The 21,240-nt window shown below is 47.9% G+C and overlaps 1 protein-coding gene across 1 annotated transcript; it reads right to left on the bottom strand.

The window, feature by feature from the left end:
• Positions 1-14,273: 14,273 nt before the first annotated feature.
• LOC125706783 (spondin-1-like) lies at positions 14,274-20,769 on the bottom strand. The gene is made up of 11 exons (XM_048973604.1): positions 20,724-20,769; positions 20,194-20,326; positions 19,779-19,852; positions 19,548-19,667; positions 18,401-18,549; positions 16,579-16,643; positions 16,064-16,265; positions 15,493-15,633; positions 15,096-15,168; positions 14,794-14,997; positions 14,274-14,345 (listed from the first exon to the last, which is right to left on the bottom strand). The coding sequence occupies exons 1-11, from the start codon at positions 20,767-20,769 to the stop codon at positions 14,338-14,340; spliced, it is 1,215 nt and encodes a 404-aa protein (XP_048829561.1). The 3' UTR covers positions 14,274-14,337.
• Positions 20,770-21,240: the final 471 nt, after the last annotated feature.

Here is a 21,240-nt window from a genome sequence, read left to right as displayed (position 1 = left end):
AGATAGATAGATAGATAGATAGATAGATAGATAGATAGATAGATAGATAGATAGATAGAGTGAGTGACTGACTGACTGAAGGAGGGATAGATAGATAGATAGATAGATAGATAGATAGATAGATAGATAGATAGATAGATAGATTGACTGACTGACTGACTGAAGGAGGGATAGATAGATAGATAGATAGATAGATAGATAGATAGATAGATAGATAGATAGATAGATAGATAGATAGATAGATAGATAGATAGATAGATAGATAATAAACAACAGTAAACAGTAGCAATGAACTGCACAGAACTCCATAGTAAATAAATAGAAATAAGTAGTACTGGACAGTTGGCAGCACACTGAACAAATGAATGATCTGTGACTGTGCCAAAGCAGTTCTGGTCTGTTCAGACAGCTGGCCTCCCCCGCCGTCATCGGGTGACTTGTTAGAGCGTAATGGCCGACGGCAGAAGCAGCCTTAGATAGGTCTCCTTGGAGTCTAACAGCACACCTTCAGATCTTTAGAGTAACCTGCGTGCCACAGAGATTGCATGCAAACTGGTGCGGCACAGCGGGGGCAGGATTAGCGGGCCAGTCGTGGAGATGTGAGGCTGGCGACAGCGCTGCCCACGGAGCCGCCCGCGCCACACAGCGCCACTGCGAGTGAATCAGCACTGTGCGGAGGGCGCCGCTGGCAGCGGGCCCAGATTCACCTCCTCCTCTCGTTCGTGCCGTTTCCGGATCACAAACACATCGTCCCTGTAATCGGGCACTTAATTCCAGCTTCTGTCTGCCGGGACGGGACAGGAGACCAGCTGAAGCGATCGCGGCCCGGAAGCGGAAGGGGTCACGTGGTTTAGAGGGAATTCGCACTTATTTCTAAGGTTTGCATGATACACCCCTTAGCTCAGCATTAAATTCAAACGGTTTTGAATTTGTCATGTTCAGAACGTGGATAATCGCGTAGTGGCGTGAAATGGCGGTGGAGGGGAGGGGGTGTAAAATGTGTCACTGAGATGCTGGAGACAGCTGAGATTTCACCAAAAACCAGAGAGCCAAGCCATCCGCAATACGCGCCACCTGGGTAGACTCTGCAGGGGGCGCTGTGGGGCTCCAGGTTAACCCGCAAGATGGCTTGCGCTCCATAGGTCCAGGTGCCAGGTCGCATCCTCTCCGATGTTCACTGCTCTGCTAGCGGCGTTGATTGAGTTGTTTCAGTGCCACACTGACATGGGAGACGCCTTTCTGATAATGCGGGTGGATCGCAGTGCCTGTGGCAGGGAGTGGGCTGTGGTCATCATGAGCCCCCTGGAACAATGACATGGCTTAAAACCATTCAGCATTTTTAATATCAGAGTGATCAAATCACAGAGATTGATGTTTGTTTAATGTATGAATTACAAATGTAACTGTCTGATCTGAAGTAATCCAATCTGGACATGGGGGACTAGGTCGTCTTTTCCAATCATCTCATATTACACATACTGTATACTGTAGGAGTCCATCAGAAACACAGACACACAGGGGTCCTGTACACAAACAGGGGGCCGTCACACACACATACAGGGGCCCATCACACACACAGGGGCCCGTCACACACACAGGGGCCCATCATACAGCCATAGTCACTGTTACGCAGGGATAATCGCCGTTCTTCCAGTTTCTCCTGGCTGAGCTGATGCCTCTGCATAAATACAGAGTATGGTAAGGGGCCCGAGTTGGTTTTGAGGGGATGTACTGGTCCAGTTAAAGCTGCAGTTCGGTGGTATAGCTCTGAGGAGTAGGAATGCTAACTGTAGTGAAGGTTCCATTGACCTCGATTTTGCTCATTTTGAAGATACAAACTGTGAAATCATTAACAGAAACACACAAATTTAAAAAGCCTCAAATACTGTCAAAAAATGTTTTTAGATTTGCTTCATTTGCTTACTTTTCGTGGTGAGTCAAAAAATAATTAATTCGCAAAACTTCAATGGAGACGAAGAGTTCTTATAGAGCTACTAACTCGTGGGAAGCTTCTCTGTACTGTATGAGACAGGTACTGTACGTAAATCCTGCAAGATGACTAAAGTCCAGAATTATTCACATCAACGGAAATACACCATATTCACAGTTTCACCTTGTCAAGCCAGAAAATTTGCTCTGTGCATAACTTCAGTGGAAACGGTGTGTTAGAGAAATCAGAAGCATCGGCCCCAGTAGACTGCTGAGAGTATGAAGAGAAGCTGAAATAACTGCAGAGTATTTCATCTGCAGAGAGACAGCGATAAACCATGCTGTGGAGATCTTACCCTGCTCCTCATATCTAGCTGCTCCTCAGAACTGACGATTATAGTACAATTTATGGATCTGTTTGCTGTTTTTAAACCTTCAGCAGTGTGTGACAATCTTCAAAGACGGCTTAAAGCATTTTTAATAATCATGGCACGAGATGCTGTCACTAAAACCCTCTTTAAAAAGGGGATTAATTACCGTAGGGATAACAGAGACCTACAAACAAGCAAATGAGTCTGTTTCGTTAAGTCAAAGCATCCTGCTTTTCCATTAATGCATTAATGCAAAAACCCATGTTCAGCTTTGTTCTGTTTGAAATTCAACTGTCTGTTTGTCTGAGTTCTGAAATATGAATGTCCTCATGCCCAATGCTATTGATAAACAAGATTTTACTTAAGGGAAAAATGGAACATTGTATTAATATTTGGGATGGAATAAGGAATCGTGCCACCTTCTGCTTGCAGAACCACTTCTGACCTTCTTGAAATTCTGCCTTGCAAAATCCTTCACTATGTCTGATGGGACAGTGTATCATCCTTCAAGAAGAAAAGTCAGACAGATCTTCAAGAGATAAAGGAGGTGGAAGTGCCTGTGAACTTCCTGTGAGCTTCAGTGATATTTAGGTCCGGGCGGTGGGGGGGGGGGGGCATCTCTCTCTTGGGGGCTGTTTTTGAATCTGTGCATTGCATACGGCATACTGCATACTGTAACCAGTATATACTGTACACTGTACTGGTAGTCAGTGTAGTATCCAGTATGCCCGCTATCTTGTAAGAGTTTTGTGTCATTCTGTGTTTGTACATGACCTCCCCGTGAACCTTTTAAACCCGTAATGATCATTCCCCACCGGTGTGCTGCAATAACTCGTCAGGAATACCGTGGGAAAATGATCAAATTCTGCAAAAAAAGCTCATTGCCAATCAAATAATTGGAAATATTAACTAATAGGTCATCTTATCTGAAGCATTGCATCTGTTAAGCCCCGTGTGTATTGAAAGGACAGGCCAGTTGAGATGTGCAGTCATTTACATGTCCGAACAGAACTGTAAAGGCAATAAGGGCAAGCAACTAAACATACACAAATTGCAAACAGTGTAATACTTTAATAAATAAATTACAAATTTTACACAGGGATTATATTGACACATAATTAGACCTACATAAAATAATTAAAATGACATTTAGTTCATCCTCTTGCAGGATGTGATTAGAGGGCAGTATTTGGGGTTAATTCCCAGCTCTCATACCCTGCGTGTTTATCTGAAAACTAAACAACCTGTAACTTGCCTGTGGGAAATGTAACAAGGAAATGTTAGCAGTGAAAGTCAGCTCACTGATCCATATAGAACTGGCGACTTGTTCGGCCAAGTTAGTCTGATGCTGGTTCGTTGTACTTTGCCCTCCCTTTTAAAAATGAAAATAATAATAACAATAATAAAGAAAACTGAATGAAAGTTTCAACAAATGATTTTTATTCTGAAGCTGAATCAAGTACAGCATTTTTTCCAAATTTAACCAGCCGGAAGGAGGCTGTGATGCTCTGCTGCTTTGCATTGTGGGATGCAGTAGGTGATATAGGCTGTTTTTGAAACGGCATGCTATAAATAAGACCAGTATATACCAATTAGGAATAAAAGCAGTGTGTCGTATATAGAATGTGAAAAATATCAAATTTGCAGTACGGCAAAAATACTTGGATGTTGAACTGACTTTTGAAAACAGCAGCATGCAAATGATGTGTCCACCTCTCCTACTGCATCCCGCCGCTCAGCAGCAGAACGTCACATCTTCAGCTTCGAAAAAAAATGGCGGATCTGACTGCCACTGGGAAGAGCTCAGCCTGATATTTTCAAAATTGGTACAACATTTTGATGTCTTTGTCGACCCAAGTGGTTGGACCCAAAATCGAATAAAATGGTTAGTAACAACCAAATGACCTGCACAAACATACCCAAACATGTTACTGTTTAAATCGTAACATTCAGGATACTAAGCAAACACAAACTGATTTTTTAAAAGTTTTACTTACACAGATAAACTCAAATTGTAAATGAACTTATATTCACAGACATACTTACATTGGCTTCCCTGGCTATTACAGTATAAGCATTTTAGAGACTTCTATCCCCGGTTAAGCACATTACTTAGAAGCTCTGACCCATTAGTTCACTGACTACAGCCTTAGGCCAGCTTTTCCCACAGGGTCTCCAGTCTCGAAAACGGCACATAGAAGCGTTAAAAAGTGCCTTAGCTGTGTTTTATTGCTGTTTTTTTTTCGGCTTAATTCCATTCCTGGCTTTGCATCCTAAGTTTTGTATCCTAAGCCATTCACAGCTCCCTCACCCCCCACTATAGCTTTAAAATAAGGGGGGGCTTGTGATGTTGATCTTTTTCCAGTCTGCTTGTTTCTTCCTATTTCAAAGAGCTGCTACTTATCAGGTGTTGAGGTCCATCAGGACCATGTTATTAGACCCTTGGTTGGAAACCCTTGCAAATCAGGACAGGCTGGATGAATAGGCTCCTATGCAAGCTCATTTTGTTAAGTGGGCCGAGAGAAACATATTGAACCCCATGAACTGTGTCCAGGCGCAGCGTTCGTGCTGAAATCCATGGGTGAAAACTGGTGACATCATCGATGCCATATTTCCCAGGGGAATGACTGAGTTTGATCTTTGGACCCCATTGAAGACAAGAATAGTGAGATCAGCAGACTTTATACAGTGAGTGTTATGTTAGTCCTGTATACAAACAGGAAGTGCACTCTTTCCGTAGCCGCCATATTGAAAGGAATCCATCCATCTATCCATCCATCCATCTATCCATCCATCCATCTATCCATCATCCATCTATCCATCCATCCATCCATCCATCTATCCATCCATCCATCCATCCATCCATCTATCCATCCATCCTTCCATCCATCTTCAATGTACTTTCCCAGTTGGGGGGTGGCTCTGTGTATAACACTCTCCATGTAAATACTCATAAATCTGTATGTAAATACTCATAAATCTGTATGTAAATACTCATAAATCTGTATGTAAATACTCAGAAGCCTCATATACACTCACAGTCTTTCTTGGTCGTGTCACATTTTAAAACCGCAGCTTTTTACTGCACAGGCTGTGATTCTCTTTTCTTGTAAGTACCTGCCGCCTTTGCTGCCTCTCAGGGCTTCTGGCTCTACCAACCTGTCAGGCAGCGCTTTGCTGCTCCCGGCGCCCATTTTTAATCACCCTGCTGAAGGCCTTCCAGGTCTCCCGCTGTTGAGAAATCATTTCCTCTTATTCGACATAAACGTGACCTATTGGGGTTTTCTTGTTTTCAGACAACCATCTGTCTGATTTTCTTCTGAACTTTCCCTCCTGCTGAGATTCACACTTGGACTTTTCACTCTGATGATGCAGGTCTCCTTGGATCCATACCAGACTATCACTTTCTTATTAGAATCCCAAGCTTAAGTTCCTTCTCCCCTTTCGTAAACACAGCATGCGTAGAACCCAAAACAAAGCGTGTTTAAACCTCCAGATGATTCCGGCTTATACAGACATTCCCGCAAGATGTTCCCTGTCCTCACATGAATCTACACTTCTCTGATGTCCACTCTCCGTGTTCACGTCACCATCTGCTGGGCTGCAGACCCAGACCTACGCGCTGAACCGTAGGTCACTGAACGTACTCAGGCAGCCTATGAAACGTACAAACGCCCAAAAACGATGGAAAACCCCCCCAAAACGAAGTGCAGCTGCAGATTGGTTATGTTAGAACGTCAGAAATGGGTTGAGGCTTGTTCAGTGCCGCACCTAGCACACAGTCCTTGGAGATACTGCCCTAATGGAGGCTTTATGGCTTCTTCATCAGCTAAGTGAGGAGATAAAAGAACAGACCGGTGTCCTTCTCAATAAATCCTGCGTAAGTGTGAGAGACCATTTTCCCTGTAAGTAAAAGCAGTAACTGTGATGGTAACAAGGAAACGGATGGAACCGCAATGTGTTTAGTCCCAGTGCAGCATGAAGAAATTACCAGAGTTCCCCAGCACCTCGAAAGGGCTGTGCTGACCTCATACAGGCCCCAAGGAGAACATGTCTGCTCCTACAATGAAGAACTGCCCGTTTTTCACGGGGAATGTTCATAAACAGACTGGCGGAACGCACCAGTGTTTGGTCAAACCGTTCATTAATGTTTAAAGCTCCCTGACAGCGATTTAAAAGCCTTTTCCATCACTGAGCTCCAGAAAATGCACAGGCTGCAAAGGCTGCCAGTGTGAATCTCTCACACACAGCTGCCACGTCCGTCCTCTAGGGTGCTCCATTCGCCCTCTGACATCACTACGCGTCCCTCTCAATGCTCCTCGGCCTCTTGGAGGTACATACCAAGGAGAGCACCTGTCTGTGCCCCCCTAGGAGGGTAAGAAGCAGTGGAGGTTCTAAACCAGGGATCTCAAATTCCATTCCTGGGGGGAGGCGGAGCCCTGTGTAGCTTAGCTCTTTCCCTGTTCAAATGATTCAGCTCAAGAGCTGTGTGGTAATTAGCACAAGGAGTTGAATCAGGTGTGTTAAATGAGGGGAAACTCAAAAATGTGCAGGGCTCCGGCCCCCCAGGACTGTACTGTAGTTGAGACCACTGTTCTAAACCATTTCAACGGTGGGGGGCAGACTGGGGCAAGTTGTTTTGTGAGTGAGACCAGATGCATTTGATCTTAATGTCCTCCGAGTTTTACTTACCCTAGATTGTCAGCATTGGGAAGCAAAATACACTTTTGAAAACCAATAAGTTATTTATGTAGTGCTTTGCAGTCACACTTTACAGCTGTTACAAATACTGTCTTGCTTCCACAATCTTGACTATAATTTTCTGTCACTTTTCGCTACCTGAAGCGACTCGACCCATGTTAAGAGCCCGTCAAGATAATGTGCTCATGTTTTGCCTGCTCCCAGTGCACAAAGCCCTCATATGTCAATGTAAATAATAATAGTGACAACTGTCATGCCCGGCTCGTCCGCTCCTCGTGTGTGCCACGCCCCCTGATTACCTGTGTGTGCTTCCCTGATCGTCTCCAGCTGTGTCCGATTACTTTTCTCAGTCTTGTCCTATTTAAGTCTTGCTTGTCTCCCTTGTCCGTCATTGTGGCTAGGTGTCTGTATCTCCCGTCTAGTGTTTCCTGCTCCCTGATGAGACTTTGACCTGTTTGCCTGTTCCTTGCTCGCCTACCCTCACAATCGCCGCTTTGCTCGCGCCTGATCGTGACAGAATGACGGACCCAAAGAAAAAAAGGCAGCAGGGGAGGAAGAGGATCCCTGAGGAGTCCATCAGTCTGGGTGCCTGCTCTCTCTCAAGCCCTTGGCTCCCTAGCGAGGGTGAAGAGAGGGAGCTCGTCCTGAACCCAGAGTCAGAACCGCCCCGTTTTGGAGCCCGTTTCCTGGCCCGACTCTGGGACAGCGACGACGAGGAGGAGAGGCAAGTTTCGTTCCCGGACCTCGAGCCCTTGTCCCCAGACCAGCCACCACTCCTCGAGCGGTATAATTACCGGCCCGAGAGACTGTAGAATTGGGGAGGAATGCGAGCGGTTAGAGACTGGATCCCGCGTGTGCCCCGCTTCCCAAAGGGAGCAGGGATCGTCTCTCCCTCGCCGGACTTGCCAGTCCTGCCTTGTGAGGCTAATGCCCCTTGGGCGCCTTCCTCTCCTCTGTCAGGAGGCAGAGAGTGGCTGGCTCACAAGTTCTTCGCCCTCCAGGGGTTATATTGGAGGGTACTGTACAGTTTCCCGACTCCAAGGGACCCAGAGGTAGAGCACCTCCTATTCCAGCTCCACAAGGACTTTGAGGCATTTAACCCCGCCTCTGAGCCGGCGGTCCTCGCAAACCTTGCTAAGGGTTTACAGAGGCTTCTCCAGCTCCGGAAGCCGGAGGATCCCGCACCGGAGCAGCCACCTCTGCCCACGGATCCTGTGCTGGAGCAATCGCCTTTGCCGGCGGACCCTGTGCCAGAACCACCGCCTAAGCCGGCAGACCCTGCTTCCGGTCCGACGCCTGTACTGCTCGTGGCGCCTGCCCCCCTGCAATCTGCACTGCCGGACCAGTCCCCACAACTGCCCATGAGGACAGCGCAGCTTCCTCAGCCAGCGACACCCACACAGGTGCAGCCGCCAGCTCCTGCGGTTCCTGTGCTGGAGCTGTCGCCAGTGCCCGTGGTTCATGCCCGGTGGCAGCCGCCTCCGCTGCCTTCGCAGCCGCCTCCGCTGCCTGCGCACCCGTCCGAGCCATTGACTCCAGTGGTCAAGCACCCGCAAGTGCCAGCAGCTCCCGCTGTCGAGTCGTCCTGTCTGCCTGCAGTTCCCGCGCCCACGCCTGGGGTGTTCTCGTTCCCTGCAGCTTCTGTGCCCATGCCTGCGTCATCTGTCCTGCCTGCAGCACCCGCGCCCATGCCTGGGGCACACCCGCTACCGGCAGCTCCCGCGCCCACACCCGAGGCGCCCCCTGTGACTCCCCTTGTGACTCTGATCCCTGACCCCTCTCCAATTCCCTCTGCCCAGGTCCCCGAGGAGGTCCCGGAGGACCCCACCGCTGCTCCTCCCTCCGTGGAGGTAGAGGAGCTAGAGTGGGACCCCTCGGGGATCCTCCTTGCACGTCCATCGCCCAAGCGACCTCGACCCCGAGCAGGGGTAACTATGTCTGTGTCCCGGAAAGGGAGGGGGCACAGACGAAAGACTGGGGTCCCGCCCACCCTGCCCCCTGGCTCGTCCTCGCTCACCTGCGCTAGGGCTTGGTCGGCGCCTGTGGGTCCTGGCCCTCCGGGTCAGCTGTCGCCTGCGGGCCCCCCTCCACAGCCTCATCGCCCTGCCTTACTCCCTCCTCTGGCGTCTCGTCGGTCGCCTGCGGGCTCCCCGACGGCGGCTCCTCAGTCGCCTGCTGGTCCCCCACCTACCTCCTGCGCGTCGGAGGACGTCTCCGCCTATTGCGGCTCCCCCCCTCTCCTTGCCCTCGCCTAGGTCCCCTCCAGCTCCCTCGTCCCCATCCCTGGGTCTCCCTCCACCTCTCTCCTCGACCCCTCCGTCAGTCCCTCGCCCTGCCTCCTCTGCCGCTCCGAGGTCCCCTCCTGCTCCGGCCTTCCGGCCGCCTGCAGCCCCTCCGGCTGCCACCCGTCGCCCTCTGGGGCTCCCTCGGCCTCCCCTTAGTTCCCCCTCCTTATCTCCCTACGCTCCAGTCTTTGTCCCGCTGTCGTTTGCTCCTCGTCCTTCTGTTCTGCCCTTCTCTGCTCCTTGTTCCCCGATGTTCCCTCCGTTCACTCGTACTCCTTTTGTCCCGTATGTTCCCTCTGTTTCTCCCTTTCTTGTCTGTCTCTCTGCATTCCCAGTCCTTTGCCAAGTCCTGTCTTATGTCCTGTCGCTTGCTCTGTTTTGTGCTTCAGTCCTGTTTCCCGTCCTTTGTTAACTTTGTTATTCTTTTCCAGGTCCCGGTTCCCGTGTCCTGTCCGTGGCCTCCTCCCTGGCGTGCCCGGAGAAGCGCGCCTTTGGGGGAGGGTTCTGTCATGACCCGGCTCGTCGGCTCCTCGTGTGTGCCACGCCCCCTGATTACCCACGTGTGCTTCCCTGATTGTCTCCAGCGTTGTCCGATTTCCATGCAATTTCATCATTGTTACATTTCCTGACGGGTCAGGTGTCTTTCAACCTGATCTAGGCCTGTGCCACCAGAGTTACATCATCATATGTAGGAAATTTCATCATTGTTACATTTCCTGACGGGTCAGGTGTCTTTCAGCATGATCTAGGCCTGTGTCATATGTTGAGTTAATGTTGAGAAACCTCAAGGTACTTTACTGGCCTGGAAACTGTGTGGCGTTAAACCCTACAGAGAATCTGTGGTCTGTACCACAAGACCTTATTCAGGCCATATTATATGAAATATGGTACTGGGACCCCAGGATCATCAAAGGCTGCTCAAAATTGTTGAATTAAATCACATCCAGGTGCAATTAAAAAACCAAGGAGGTCATACAGTATTATATATTTAAATGCTGATATGTTTTTCAATTAATTTACACCAGGGAGTACTGCCAGTCACTGTTCAGGACCACCTGGATGGCGAAAATTGGTGGTCTTCTTTTAAATGTGGTTGCAGTATTGTTAGCAGTGCTGGGCTACTGACATTCTGAAATACACCTTGAAACGATCAGGATAATTCCGCAGTTCCCGTATCAGCAGGTGAAATTCTCCCTGCACTGGGCTTCTGTGGTTATAGTTGTCCTTGAGTGATCAGAGTGCATTCAGGCTGTACACAATCATTCTGTACATAGAGGGGGATGGGGGGGGGGGGGGGGGGCAGAGCCCCAGCTGTACACACCAGCTCCTGTGTCTGAGTTCCCCACGAGCGCTTTGTAAAAACAGTATGCGCTTTTTATTAGCTTCTACCACCATGGGAAACATTCAGAAAATTGCAGAAACAAATCCTGCGGCTTTATAAAAAGTTGTAAATACTTGGAGAAAAGCTGCCGCTCCCTTGACGTGATGCACAAGTTCCCCTCCAGCGAGAGGAAGAAAGCCTCAAGACCCTCCGCTGACCCGTGAATCTGCGCTCCGCACCGGCACTGCGGAGCATTCGTATCACAGTTGCCATGACACTGTGCACCCCGAGCCAGACTCCCACGCACCTCGGCGCTGGCAGGGTATCACAGAGCCCACACTGGTACTGAATCGCTACTCTGTAGTAGAGCAGAGCCCAGCCGAGGCCCACACAGGGGGTAAGGTCCTGCCTAAACACTGAGGACCAGATGGGAATTCAGTGATCAGTTATTCTGCAGATGTTCACTAGCCAGCTATATGAAGACGATGAGTAACAGGCATTGATCATTAACACCAATGTGCATTATTCAGTAGTATTTTGCAGTATGAATACACTTTAGCAAAACCAGAGTAGCTATGACCGAGAATTTTTCCATATCAGAATTCACCTTATTGGCCAGGTTCAACTGCATATACTAGGGATTTGTTTTGGCGGCGCTGATGCCTCCTTTCACAAATAACACAGAAGAACAAGAAACATAAATTAAGAGAAAATAGAGAAGTTGAAAAAAAAATGAATATAGGAATAAAACAGCAGCGCAAGCTGTACGATATACTGAAAATAATTATAGGGACATTAAAGGGAATATCGGTATATTGAATATTAGAATATAAACTTATGAAAACATATGATGTCGAACAGATGAAAAGGATGACCAGAGATGCGTGCAAAGTGAGTGGGGAAGCGGCAGCGTCCGGCGGTCGGGGGTGGGGGGGCTTGTTGATGAGTTTAACTGCTGAAGGGAAGAAGCTGTTTTTGTAGCCTGTGGTTCTGGTCTTCATAGAGCTGAGTCTCTTGCTGGAGGGTAGTTTTTTGATCAGTCCATGTCCAGGGTGGGAGGGATGGGCCACAATCTTACCTGCATATACATTTAGAAGTATGCCTCCCCCCCCCCCCCCCCCCCCCCCGATGTGGAAACATGGTCTGTTTCCGTGGCAACTCCCTCCTTCTGCCCATAGCTGCGTTCTCTGCCATCTGGTATGAGTAAGGGCAGGACTACCACCTCACACCGCCAGCTCTGGAGGGGTTCGGATCCCAACCCCTGCTCTGTGCGTGTAAAGTTTACATGTTTCCCCAAAGTTGAATCACGCTGCTCTCACAGGTCAGCAAACTAGTATCCCTGACTGCTTGTGTGTGATGTGATGGACTGGCAACCCTGCCTTTTGCCTGTGCCGTCTGCATTTCCGTGTATGCGTGCTCTGTGGCTCAATGGGTTAGGACCTGCTATCATAAGGTTGCTGGCTCAGATCCCATGGCCGGCAAAGTTATCACCATCTGGGGTCCCAGAAACAACAATCCCGACCCTTACTTGGCCCCTGCAGAGAACCTGTGGACCTTGTCAATTAGTCAGCACATGCCCTGGCCAAGGACTCACCGTCCTGGCCAATGACACGCCGCCCTGGCCAATGACTCACCGCCCTGGCCAATGACTAGCAGGCTCTGTCACACTGGAAGGTGCAATGAATGCAAGAAGGACAGCAGGTTGGCAGCCTGACGTAACCTAACGTAAGGGGACATTCGTGTGGCTGTATTCCTGGGTCAGTCACCTCAGACCTGAGAGAGCGGAAAATGGAGCAGGAACATGCTACGTACTTGCATAGCTGTTCGGAATATGTAAAAAGCTCGTACTTGGCTTGATCATGCGGTCTGTTCGGCTTTGAGTTACTTCACAGTTACCAAATCCTTACACATGCTGCAGCACAGAGCACACATTACACTCGCTCCTCATGATGGTGACCCCTGCTGTTTGTTATTCACACTGATCATGCAGTGAAGCGGACATGAAGGAAAATACATGCAGGCGAGACACGGTTCACGGACCACAAACACAAACGCCTCCTCAGAATCCCTGCACTATTCTCAGTCTTACAAAACTGCCGTGACAGACAGTTCTTGTGAAAAAGAAATACTGCTTAACCTGTAGCGCAATGACCCAGTGTTTTGCACTATTGCCTCACACCTCACGGATTTTCTTTGCCGTGGCTCCATGTGTGGAGTTTGCATGTCCTCCCCATGTCGTCGTGAGGTTTCCTGTACTGTAGGTACTCCGGTTTGCCCCCAGGTTAATTACTGAGGTTAATTGGTATTACCAAATTGCCCATAGGAATGCATATGTGAGTGAATGATGTACTGTACAGTATGAGCGTGCCCTGCGATGGGATGGCACTCCATCCTGGGTTGCTCCGCAACACTGAATAGGGTGAAGCAGTAGCAGAAAATGGATGGATGGATCGAAGGATGAATGGACTTCCCCAGTTAAATGGACACACCCCTGTTAAAATGCCAGGTTTTTGGGATGGAAAAAAATGACAATAATAAATCATTTCAAAACTTTTCCCACCTATAATGTGACCTATAACCTGTACAATTCAATTGAAAAATTGAAGGTGCATGTCGCATGGCGCCTACTAGTGGTGCATTTGATCTTCACACTGACATTTGATCCGGATAATCATGCAGTTTACGGAAATACTTGCTGTTAAGCGATTTTAGGAAATTGGCCCCATCTGCTGGACATGTTGGGAAATACGTCGAGCTCGGAATTACAGCGAATGACACTATTTCGTTCATAATACAGCAAACAGGATTAAACAGGCACACAGATCTCGCCACAAGCACATTTTCTCTAGTTTCAACAAAACCCAGCCATGCAAACAGCCCCATGCTGAAGGATATCTTAACACCTGAAAACAATAAGGAATGTAACGTTCCAGCCACACTACAGACAGCACGTTACTTGATACTGTGATTGTTTTCCACTCTGCTGTCCCATATTCTCATCCTTCTGACAGGTGTATGGTTCACAAGCCCTGCCCTGCAGTCTGACCTGTAGGGGGCGCCCTGAATGTCAGGTGCTGCCATGAGGTGGGAGCTGCGGGATCACGCTTTGAAACATACTGTAGGTTTAATGTGCGTATGCTCTGACTCAGTGCCTCATTTAACCCCAAAACCTTATAATGAAGCTCATGAGGAGTGGGTTAAATCGATCGGTGGCTGACAGCTCACAACATGCCCTCGTTTCCCCACTGGAACTTCCCAAAACACATTATCGATGAGCTAAACTCCGTAATCATTAGCTCCATCGGATCATATTACGCACTAGCGATTACGCTTAATGTTTATTGAGTAAATAAGAAACAGGAAATTAAATGTCTGTAAAACAATACTGTATTACATGTTTTAAAAATGGTACAGGGAAGAGAATCACATTTTAAGCTGCACAGGAGAAAGTAGCTTCTGCAATCAACTGCCATCAAACATGCACCTTTCATCCTGTCTGGCTTCATACAGAAAGCACTTTGATCTGAAGACCAGATTCATCACAACAGCTCCAGTGTATCAAAGTGGCCACTGGGTGCCAGCTGAGATGGGCTCCTCGCCAAAGGCCCCCCCCCCCCCCCCATGGCGGGCACCACTGCTGGTCCGGCTCTGTGCTGCTTTCCTCTTCATCCCTTCCTGCCGATTTCTCTTCCTGCAGTTTCTAGCGTCAGCCTCTAGTTTGTCTAGTTTTTCAGGGAACTGTTTAAGACAATATGGTTTTCTCTTACTGACCTAAATAACCAGTCTGCTGTCACAGCTAGTTAGTTAAATCATGCAGTCAAAATTAGTTTTAAATGGCTCTAGATCCAATATGTCATTATTATTATTATTATTATTATTATTATTATTATTATTATTAACAGGGAAAAGCTATGAATATGAGTGTCCTGAAAACATTGTAACACCAAGCTGATGCTGCTCTCTGCCCGCAATGCCACATGATAACCAGTAGGGGGCAGCAGAGCAGCAGCTTGCACTGAGCCTCTGGTCCTCTCATGACAAGTACTTCTCAATTTGCTGAAGAGGATGATGATCCTGCTACTAGATTGAATGAGGTCATGAGGATGTTCTTGTTGCTGATGAGCACCACACTGATGATGATGATGATGATGATGATGATGATGATGATGATGACTGGTTGGCTTACTCCCCACTGCCACGTCCTGACTCCTCGAGTTCCGAGCTCTGGGAGCCCCAGCCACTCCAGGACAGATGCCTCCTGTTCTCAGTGCCAGGGCACAGCGTAGCTTGAGAGCGCCACCTAGTCTGTTGCCCAGGATGCGGCGTGCGGCGTGAACCCCGGGGAAGGGGCTGCCGCACCCAGGTCGGGCCCCCACCCTGCAGTCTGCAGCTGGGGTGAGGGAGGCAGGTTAATGTGACTGCTGTGATTGCATTAATCATTCAGATATATCAAATCGCATGCCGCTGGGTCTGAGTCTGGGTGCCGACCTTCCTGCCTCTGCTTGCCATCCACTATGACGTCATCACCAGTATCCTGGGTGAGGCTGCACTGCTCCCCCTGCTGACAGGAAACACGCCTTCGTGTAAAAGCCAGCACCCAAAAACACACAACAGCGTCCCTGGTCCGGTACCCTGTGGAGTATTAATACTGCTATAGAACGGTCACACTCTTGCCAGCCTGGAGTATTAATACTGTCATAGAACGGTCACACTCTTGCCAGCCTTGAGTATTAATACCGCCATAGAACGGTCACACTCTTGCCAGCCTTGAGTATTAATACTGTCATAGAACGGTCACACTCTTGCCAGCCTGGAGTATTAATACTGCCATAGAACAGTCATACTCTTGCTATGAGTGTCTTTGCAGTGAAGAGCAAAGCACTACCTTCCAAGCGATTCTCTCCAGCAGCACGCGCGCGACGGGCTTCAAGGGTCTGCCCTCCGGGTCGTAGAAGGGGCCTGCTGGGTTTTCCTGGCTGGTCAGGGGTCGGATTCTTTCCCGGGGCACCGTGGGCATGGCGGGGGACTGCAATATAATGAGAAGCAGTGAGAAATGTGCATCATGTAGCGGCGCCAGCTGTCAATTCACGGGGACTCAAACTGCAGGGAGGTTCGCTTTCATTAGGGAATACTGAGGCTGCTCAACAGTACTGTGAAAAAACCCTGTTTTTGGTAGTATGTGTCTGACAATAAAATTCATTATTTGCATCTGTGTAGCACCGTTGTATGCTAACAGAAATCACAACTAGAAAACTCAACCTCAGGGTTCAAGGAGAGCGGAGTTCTCCCTACAAACCTCCCGGGAATATCAATACGGGAGATAGGAGAGACTCAGATGGAGGATTCTGGAAGAGTCTGGCACGTTGCCTTGGCCTAGTTTCAGTGAGCTGTTCTGAGCGTGGGAGTTGATGCCCGATGACAGCAGTGCCATGGCTGGCGAGGTTCCTGCCCCTCACCTCGTAGGAGACCCCACTGTCTACGCCAGCGTCCCAGGGCAGCAGATCCCGCACGAGCCTCTGGACCCAGCTGCACTCCTGGGTACACAGGTCCTGGGCAGAGAGCCCCACCGCCCAGTCCGGACTGGGGCCCAGCATGGTCAAGAAAGACAGCATGTGGTGCACTCTGTCCACCAGGAACTCCACCGTGGGTGGGGGCCTCCTGCACAGATAGAGTGGATGGGGGGGGTGGGTATTCTTATAATTAAATGCATGCATCAGCACACAACAACAAAAACAAAGGAGTCAATCATTGGGCCAAGTAAACAACAACTCATGCATAACCAAGTACTCACATGTGACTGAGTACTCATGCATAACCAAGTACTCACATGTGACCGAGTACTCATGCATAACCAAGTACTCACATGTGACCGAGTACTCATGCATAACCAAGTACTCACATGTGACCGAGTACTCATGCATAACCAAGTACTCACATGTGACCGAGTACTCATTCATAACCAAGTACTCACATGTCCTGGGGCTGCCAGGCCGGCCACAGAGCCTTCGCCTTGATGACAGTCAGGATTTCATCACCCTGCAGGGCCAGAGTGAGAAGTAGACCTTGGCTATGACTGACTGACAGACAGACAGACAGACTTTATGAATCCTGAAGGAAATTACAGGTTTATACATCAATAGACAGTAACAAATAATACGTGACAAAAAACATTTACAGTGCAAGAATGTCAGAGAATTCGGTAGTAAATATATAGAAAATAAAAGGATTGTACAGTGGGTTGCAGAGTGGAGGAATGAAACATCTTTCGACGTGCCTAAGTGGTCCTGGTCTGTTCAGGCCATTATGTAAATGCCCACATGAAAAGGTTAGCTTCACCCTTAAGTCATTATCCACAGGGTAAAACATGTCTGAGTAACTCTCTCAATCAGCCGTGAGAGTCCCAGCCCAAAACGGGGGCATGTTATCGGCATTTGTCCGTTCGCCCGCTTTGGTGCTTTCTGTGACGATTCTGACAATCAGAGCAACTGTTTTAAGTCAGAGGCTTCAATCTAAGGGACAAATAAAATGTCTTTGAGTCTCCTTCGCTGTTCCATAGCAGCCTTTTTATGTTCTAGCTTATCGGACTTACTGGGAGGGCGTAGCATGCGGCTTGTGGGTGCCGCTTAGCGATAGCAATGCCGGCTCAGATACGATGTCAAGCATATTTTAATTATCCCGCTGCCCAGAAGGGGGGGAGGCTCCTGTAGCAGATCAAAACACACGCTCTCTGCCTGGGGGGTAGGAATTCCACTTTTACGGTGCAAATTTACAGAGCCCTAGGTGCCAGAGTCTGCCAGCTATCAGGGGTCCTGCAGCGCACTCAGCCTTGTACAGTCTTTGTGTTGTCATAGCTGTGTTAATTACCTCTGGAATTAACCCAATTTAATTAGGCAAATGAGCCAGGGAGTTGTGGGGGGGGACAGCACGGCTCGCTTGGGTCAGATGCGATTCTGTCCTCTCACACCACGCTGGAGGAGGGCCAGGCTTCCCCAGCACCAGGATCCAAGACTTGCAGAAGATCTACACCCTCCGAAAGACACGCACAGTCTACATCTGTGCAGAGTTATGCTACCTCCTCGGAAATGCACTGCAGTCCTTCCTGTGATCACACCCATCTGTGAAATTATGCAGAACAGCTTTTCTGTTGTAAACTAGAGGTGGAGGAAAGTATTGGATCTTGAGAACTGAACTATGCTGATCTCCCCAATGCAAATTGGATTTCACAGAATGGCATTGATTATTAGAGAGGAAGTGGGATTTGAACCCCAACAATGCAGGACTGAGATATCGGTACTGCCCACTGAGTAACGCTGCTGTCCTAACATAACGTTACCTGTTTCTTTCCCTTTTCATATTTTTCCTCAATTGTATGAATATAGCAAACATTTGTGAATATAGCGAACATGTGTGAGTATAGTGAATATGTAAGAGTATATATAATATATATAATTTATATAATATATAATATATATAATATAGTGGATATGTATGAGCATGCAGAATATGTATGAGTATAGTTAATATGCAAGAGTATTATGAATATATATGAACAAACTGAATATGTGTGAGTATATTGAATATGTGAGTATACTTGATATGCAAGAGAAAAGTGAATATATATGAATATAGTGAATATCTGTGAGTATACTGAATATGTGTGAGTATACTGGATATGCAAGAGTGTCGTGAATACATATAATTATAGTGCATTTGTGTGAGTATATTAAATGTGTGTGAATGGCTGCTGGATCTTTGCACTGGACACACGCTGGGGTCACACGCTCACACATCACCTTCTCTCGGATCTCTTCCTCCATCCTGATAGGGGACCCCTGTTCTGCGAGCTGCTGGACGCCTTCGCTGGCGTAGCTCCCATACGCCCACAGCCGGTAGCTCCTCGAATGTGATGCCCCAAGGATGGCCGACCAATGGCTGGAGACCTCTGTGCGGGTGTGTTAAGAATGTAGCACACATTTTTAGGCAGGCTTGCCCAGGTGCATTCTGGGAATGGTTGGACAGAGACACTCAAGTGGGAGAAGAAAACTATACCTTGTTAAGGCTGGATTGGGTTGTGTTTTTAAGAACTAAAGGAAAAGTTGATATTTTTACTACTGTTTAAAATTTTAGCCATTAAATGTCATATTTTACAAAGTGATTTGGAATAGCAGCTCTGTTCCTGGAGAAATGCCAAGAAAGAGCTTATAAATCATTTCCTAATTAATCTGGAAGGCAGAGCCAGTGGGCTTCATCGATGGTTTCACAAAGGCTCCGTGCAGCATTGTCTTCTCTCTTTCAATTATTTTTTATTGTCAGTCATGATTTTCATTAATTACTTATTTTTCATTATTAAACAGAACAAAAGGCTAGGCTGTATTCTATTGCGGAGAACAGAAAAGATTTTTGAACTTATTTTCTTAGAAAAATTTCACTTCAACATCAGTCACTCAGGTTTTGATGTGAAGTGTTCAAAGAGTTCAAATCAGGCAAAATTAGTTCTAAGCTCCTGAAAGCGGGTGCTGACCCCAGAAGATGCTGAAAGGGTATCACTCACACGATCTTTCAGGAGCTGAACTGGAGCGAACGCAGATTTAATTTACACTGAATAGGTTTATAATAAATGCAGTAACCATGCATCTCAATGAAATAACGAGGGGAGGTTGGAGCAGGGGTTGGTTTGTTCTTCATGGGACCGCGTTCAAAAAAGTGATTTCAGGTCCCTCTAAAATCACACACAAATGACCCCCCCAAATATTAAAAAAAACAAGAGTCAGAAGATCATAGCAAACTAGATGGTTAACAGAACATGCTGCTTCTGGCATCTTCTAAATAACAAACACATTTATTTAATATTTAATGTAGTGACTGTTTGTGGCCAACAGGGGGCGCTACGGCAATGCATGAAGTGAGTGGTGGTAAATACCGCCGCTGGTTGTAACTCACTGGGGTAATCTTTGGGGTGGAGCTCCTCTGACCAGTTCCCGTAGAAGGTCAGTCTGTACATGGCCGTCCCACAGGCACAGCATGATGGAGTGGCCTCCTCCACGACCCCCTGAAGCTGCTCTGCCGTAGCACAGAGTCGTAGGGAGTCATCAGCACCCAGAGGGAGCATAATTCACCAGAAGGCCAACTTTACGCGGTATAGTGCGTTACACTCTCTGCACACGCTCATACCTTCCTCACACATCCTCTTGGTGACTAAGGCCCCATCCCGGAAAGAAATGACCCCCTTCCAGAGGACATTCGCTCTGCGAAGAACAAGGTCCGGTTAGTACAACAACCAGCTTTCTTCTAGCTAAGGAATCATCTAACCCTCTGATCCCATCACATTCACTGGAATGATGGTGTTTTCATTGTTGTCAACTGGATGGGAAAAAAAAATCTGTCTTTGATGAAACCAGGACAGTAGGGTGTGAATGTTCAGTAGGTCAGGGATTCCCAACCCAGACCTACATGGTCCCGGGTCATCAAAAGATGGGAACCCCTACTGAAGGTCAGCACCACCTTACCCTTGGTGTCCAATGGTACCACATCCTAGAAACCCCCCGGCTGGTCTCACAGAAGGTACCAGCCCTAAATGATGACCTACTTCAGGATGACACAGCCACTTCCAACAGGGGGCGCCTTCCAGAGCACGTGGACCTTTGTGCGCCTCCGGGGCGATATCTCGGTCACGGCGGTGGGACAGCTTCTCATTAACTGAGAGTCGTCCTCATTATCACCTGTGGATAAAGATGGATTCCAGCAGCAAGAAGAGTTACGTAGCTTCACCAACTGAACTTCTTGTTAAAAAAATGAGACCTTGGGCTGTACTGTAAGTGATTTGAAAAGGGAGAAGACCTTTCACAAGAATGTGTTAGGAAATTTGTGAAAAATTGTGTTCTACGTCTGGAATTTTAAGTACCATTAATTAGAATTGGGGCATATAAACGCACGCTGATTGCTGCAATATGTGGGGTGAGATACAATCTGAAATTCTGCTGGGAGACCCGGCTCAGATCTTTCCCATAAGCCATGTGACACAGACCTGGAATCACCATCTGCCTGGGCATCCAGCCCACCAAAGAGCATCAGTAAATTACAGCGTGTCTCGGTGTGGAGGCTGGCGCTGATTCTCACCGCGTCTCGCAGAACCAGCCGGAACCTTCTCAAGCTGCTTCCTCATTCCCATCCAGCCCAGCACGTCAATCACTGGGCCCAGAGGGTCTGCTGTTCACTTGGAGCAGAGTGGAGATCATTCTCCCCATGATATTGGTGAAACTTCTATAAAGTTCAATAAGGTAAAAGGCAGCTGGCACCAAAGTGCAGCGCGAATGAGCTTGTCTGCCTCTAGGGTGATGAAGAGCGACATCTACAGACAAGAAGGTTCCAAATTTCGGCATCCGGTCAAATATCCAGTCACCCGAACATCTTTGAGACCAAACAGATGACAGATTTGCTGCGAAAAATCATTAGCCATAAAAGTGTGTTCCCTAGTGTGATTATCAAACTCAGAGGTCCTCACCGGCTAATAAAAATTTTAAGCACAGAATGGTGCTGCGCTGAATTTAAAATCTCACATCTTACTCGGAAAACAGGCCGCGCTGGTCAACACATTTCTGAGAAGCTACTCAGAGTTGCAGGGCAGCCTGGACAT

This window comes from Brienomyrus brachyistius, chromosome 13 (genome assembly GCF_023856365.1).
Source record: "Brienomyrus brachyistius isolate T26 chromosome 13, BBRACH_0.4, whole genome shotgun sequence".
Lineage (NCBI taxonomy): Eukaryota > Metazoa > Chordata > Actinopteri > Osteoglossiformes > Mormyridae > Brienomyrus > Brienomyrus brachyistius.
This window is presented reverse-complemented; position numbering and strand designations above follow the sequence as displayed.

Bases quoted from the DNA above. Each gene is read 5' to 3' on its own strand.
- LOC125706783 (XM_048973604.1), bottom strand. From the start codon at position 20,769: ATGAGGAAGCAGCTTGAGAAGGTTCCGGCTGGTTCTGCGAGACGCG. The intron at 16,266-16,578 runs GTGAGTACTTGG...CTATCTGTGCAG, and splicing joins GCCTGGCAGCCCCAGGACAT to GAGGCCCCCACCCACGGTGG. The intron at 15,169-15,492 runs GTAGTGCTTTGC...GTTTCCTGTCAG, and splicing joins TGGAGAGAATCGCTTGGAAG to CAGGGGGAGCAGTGCAGCCT.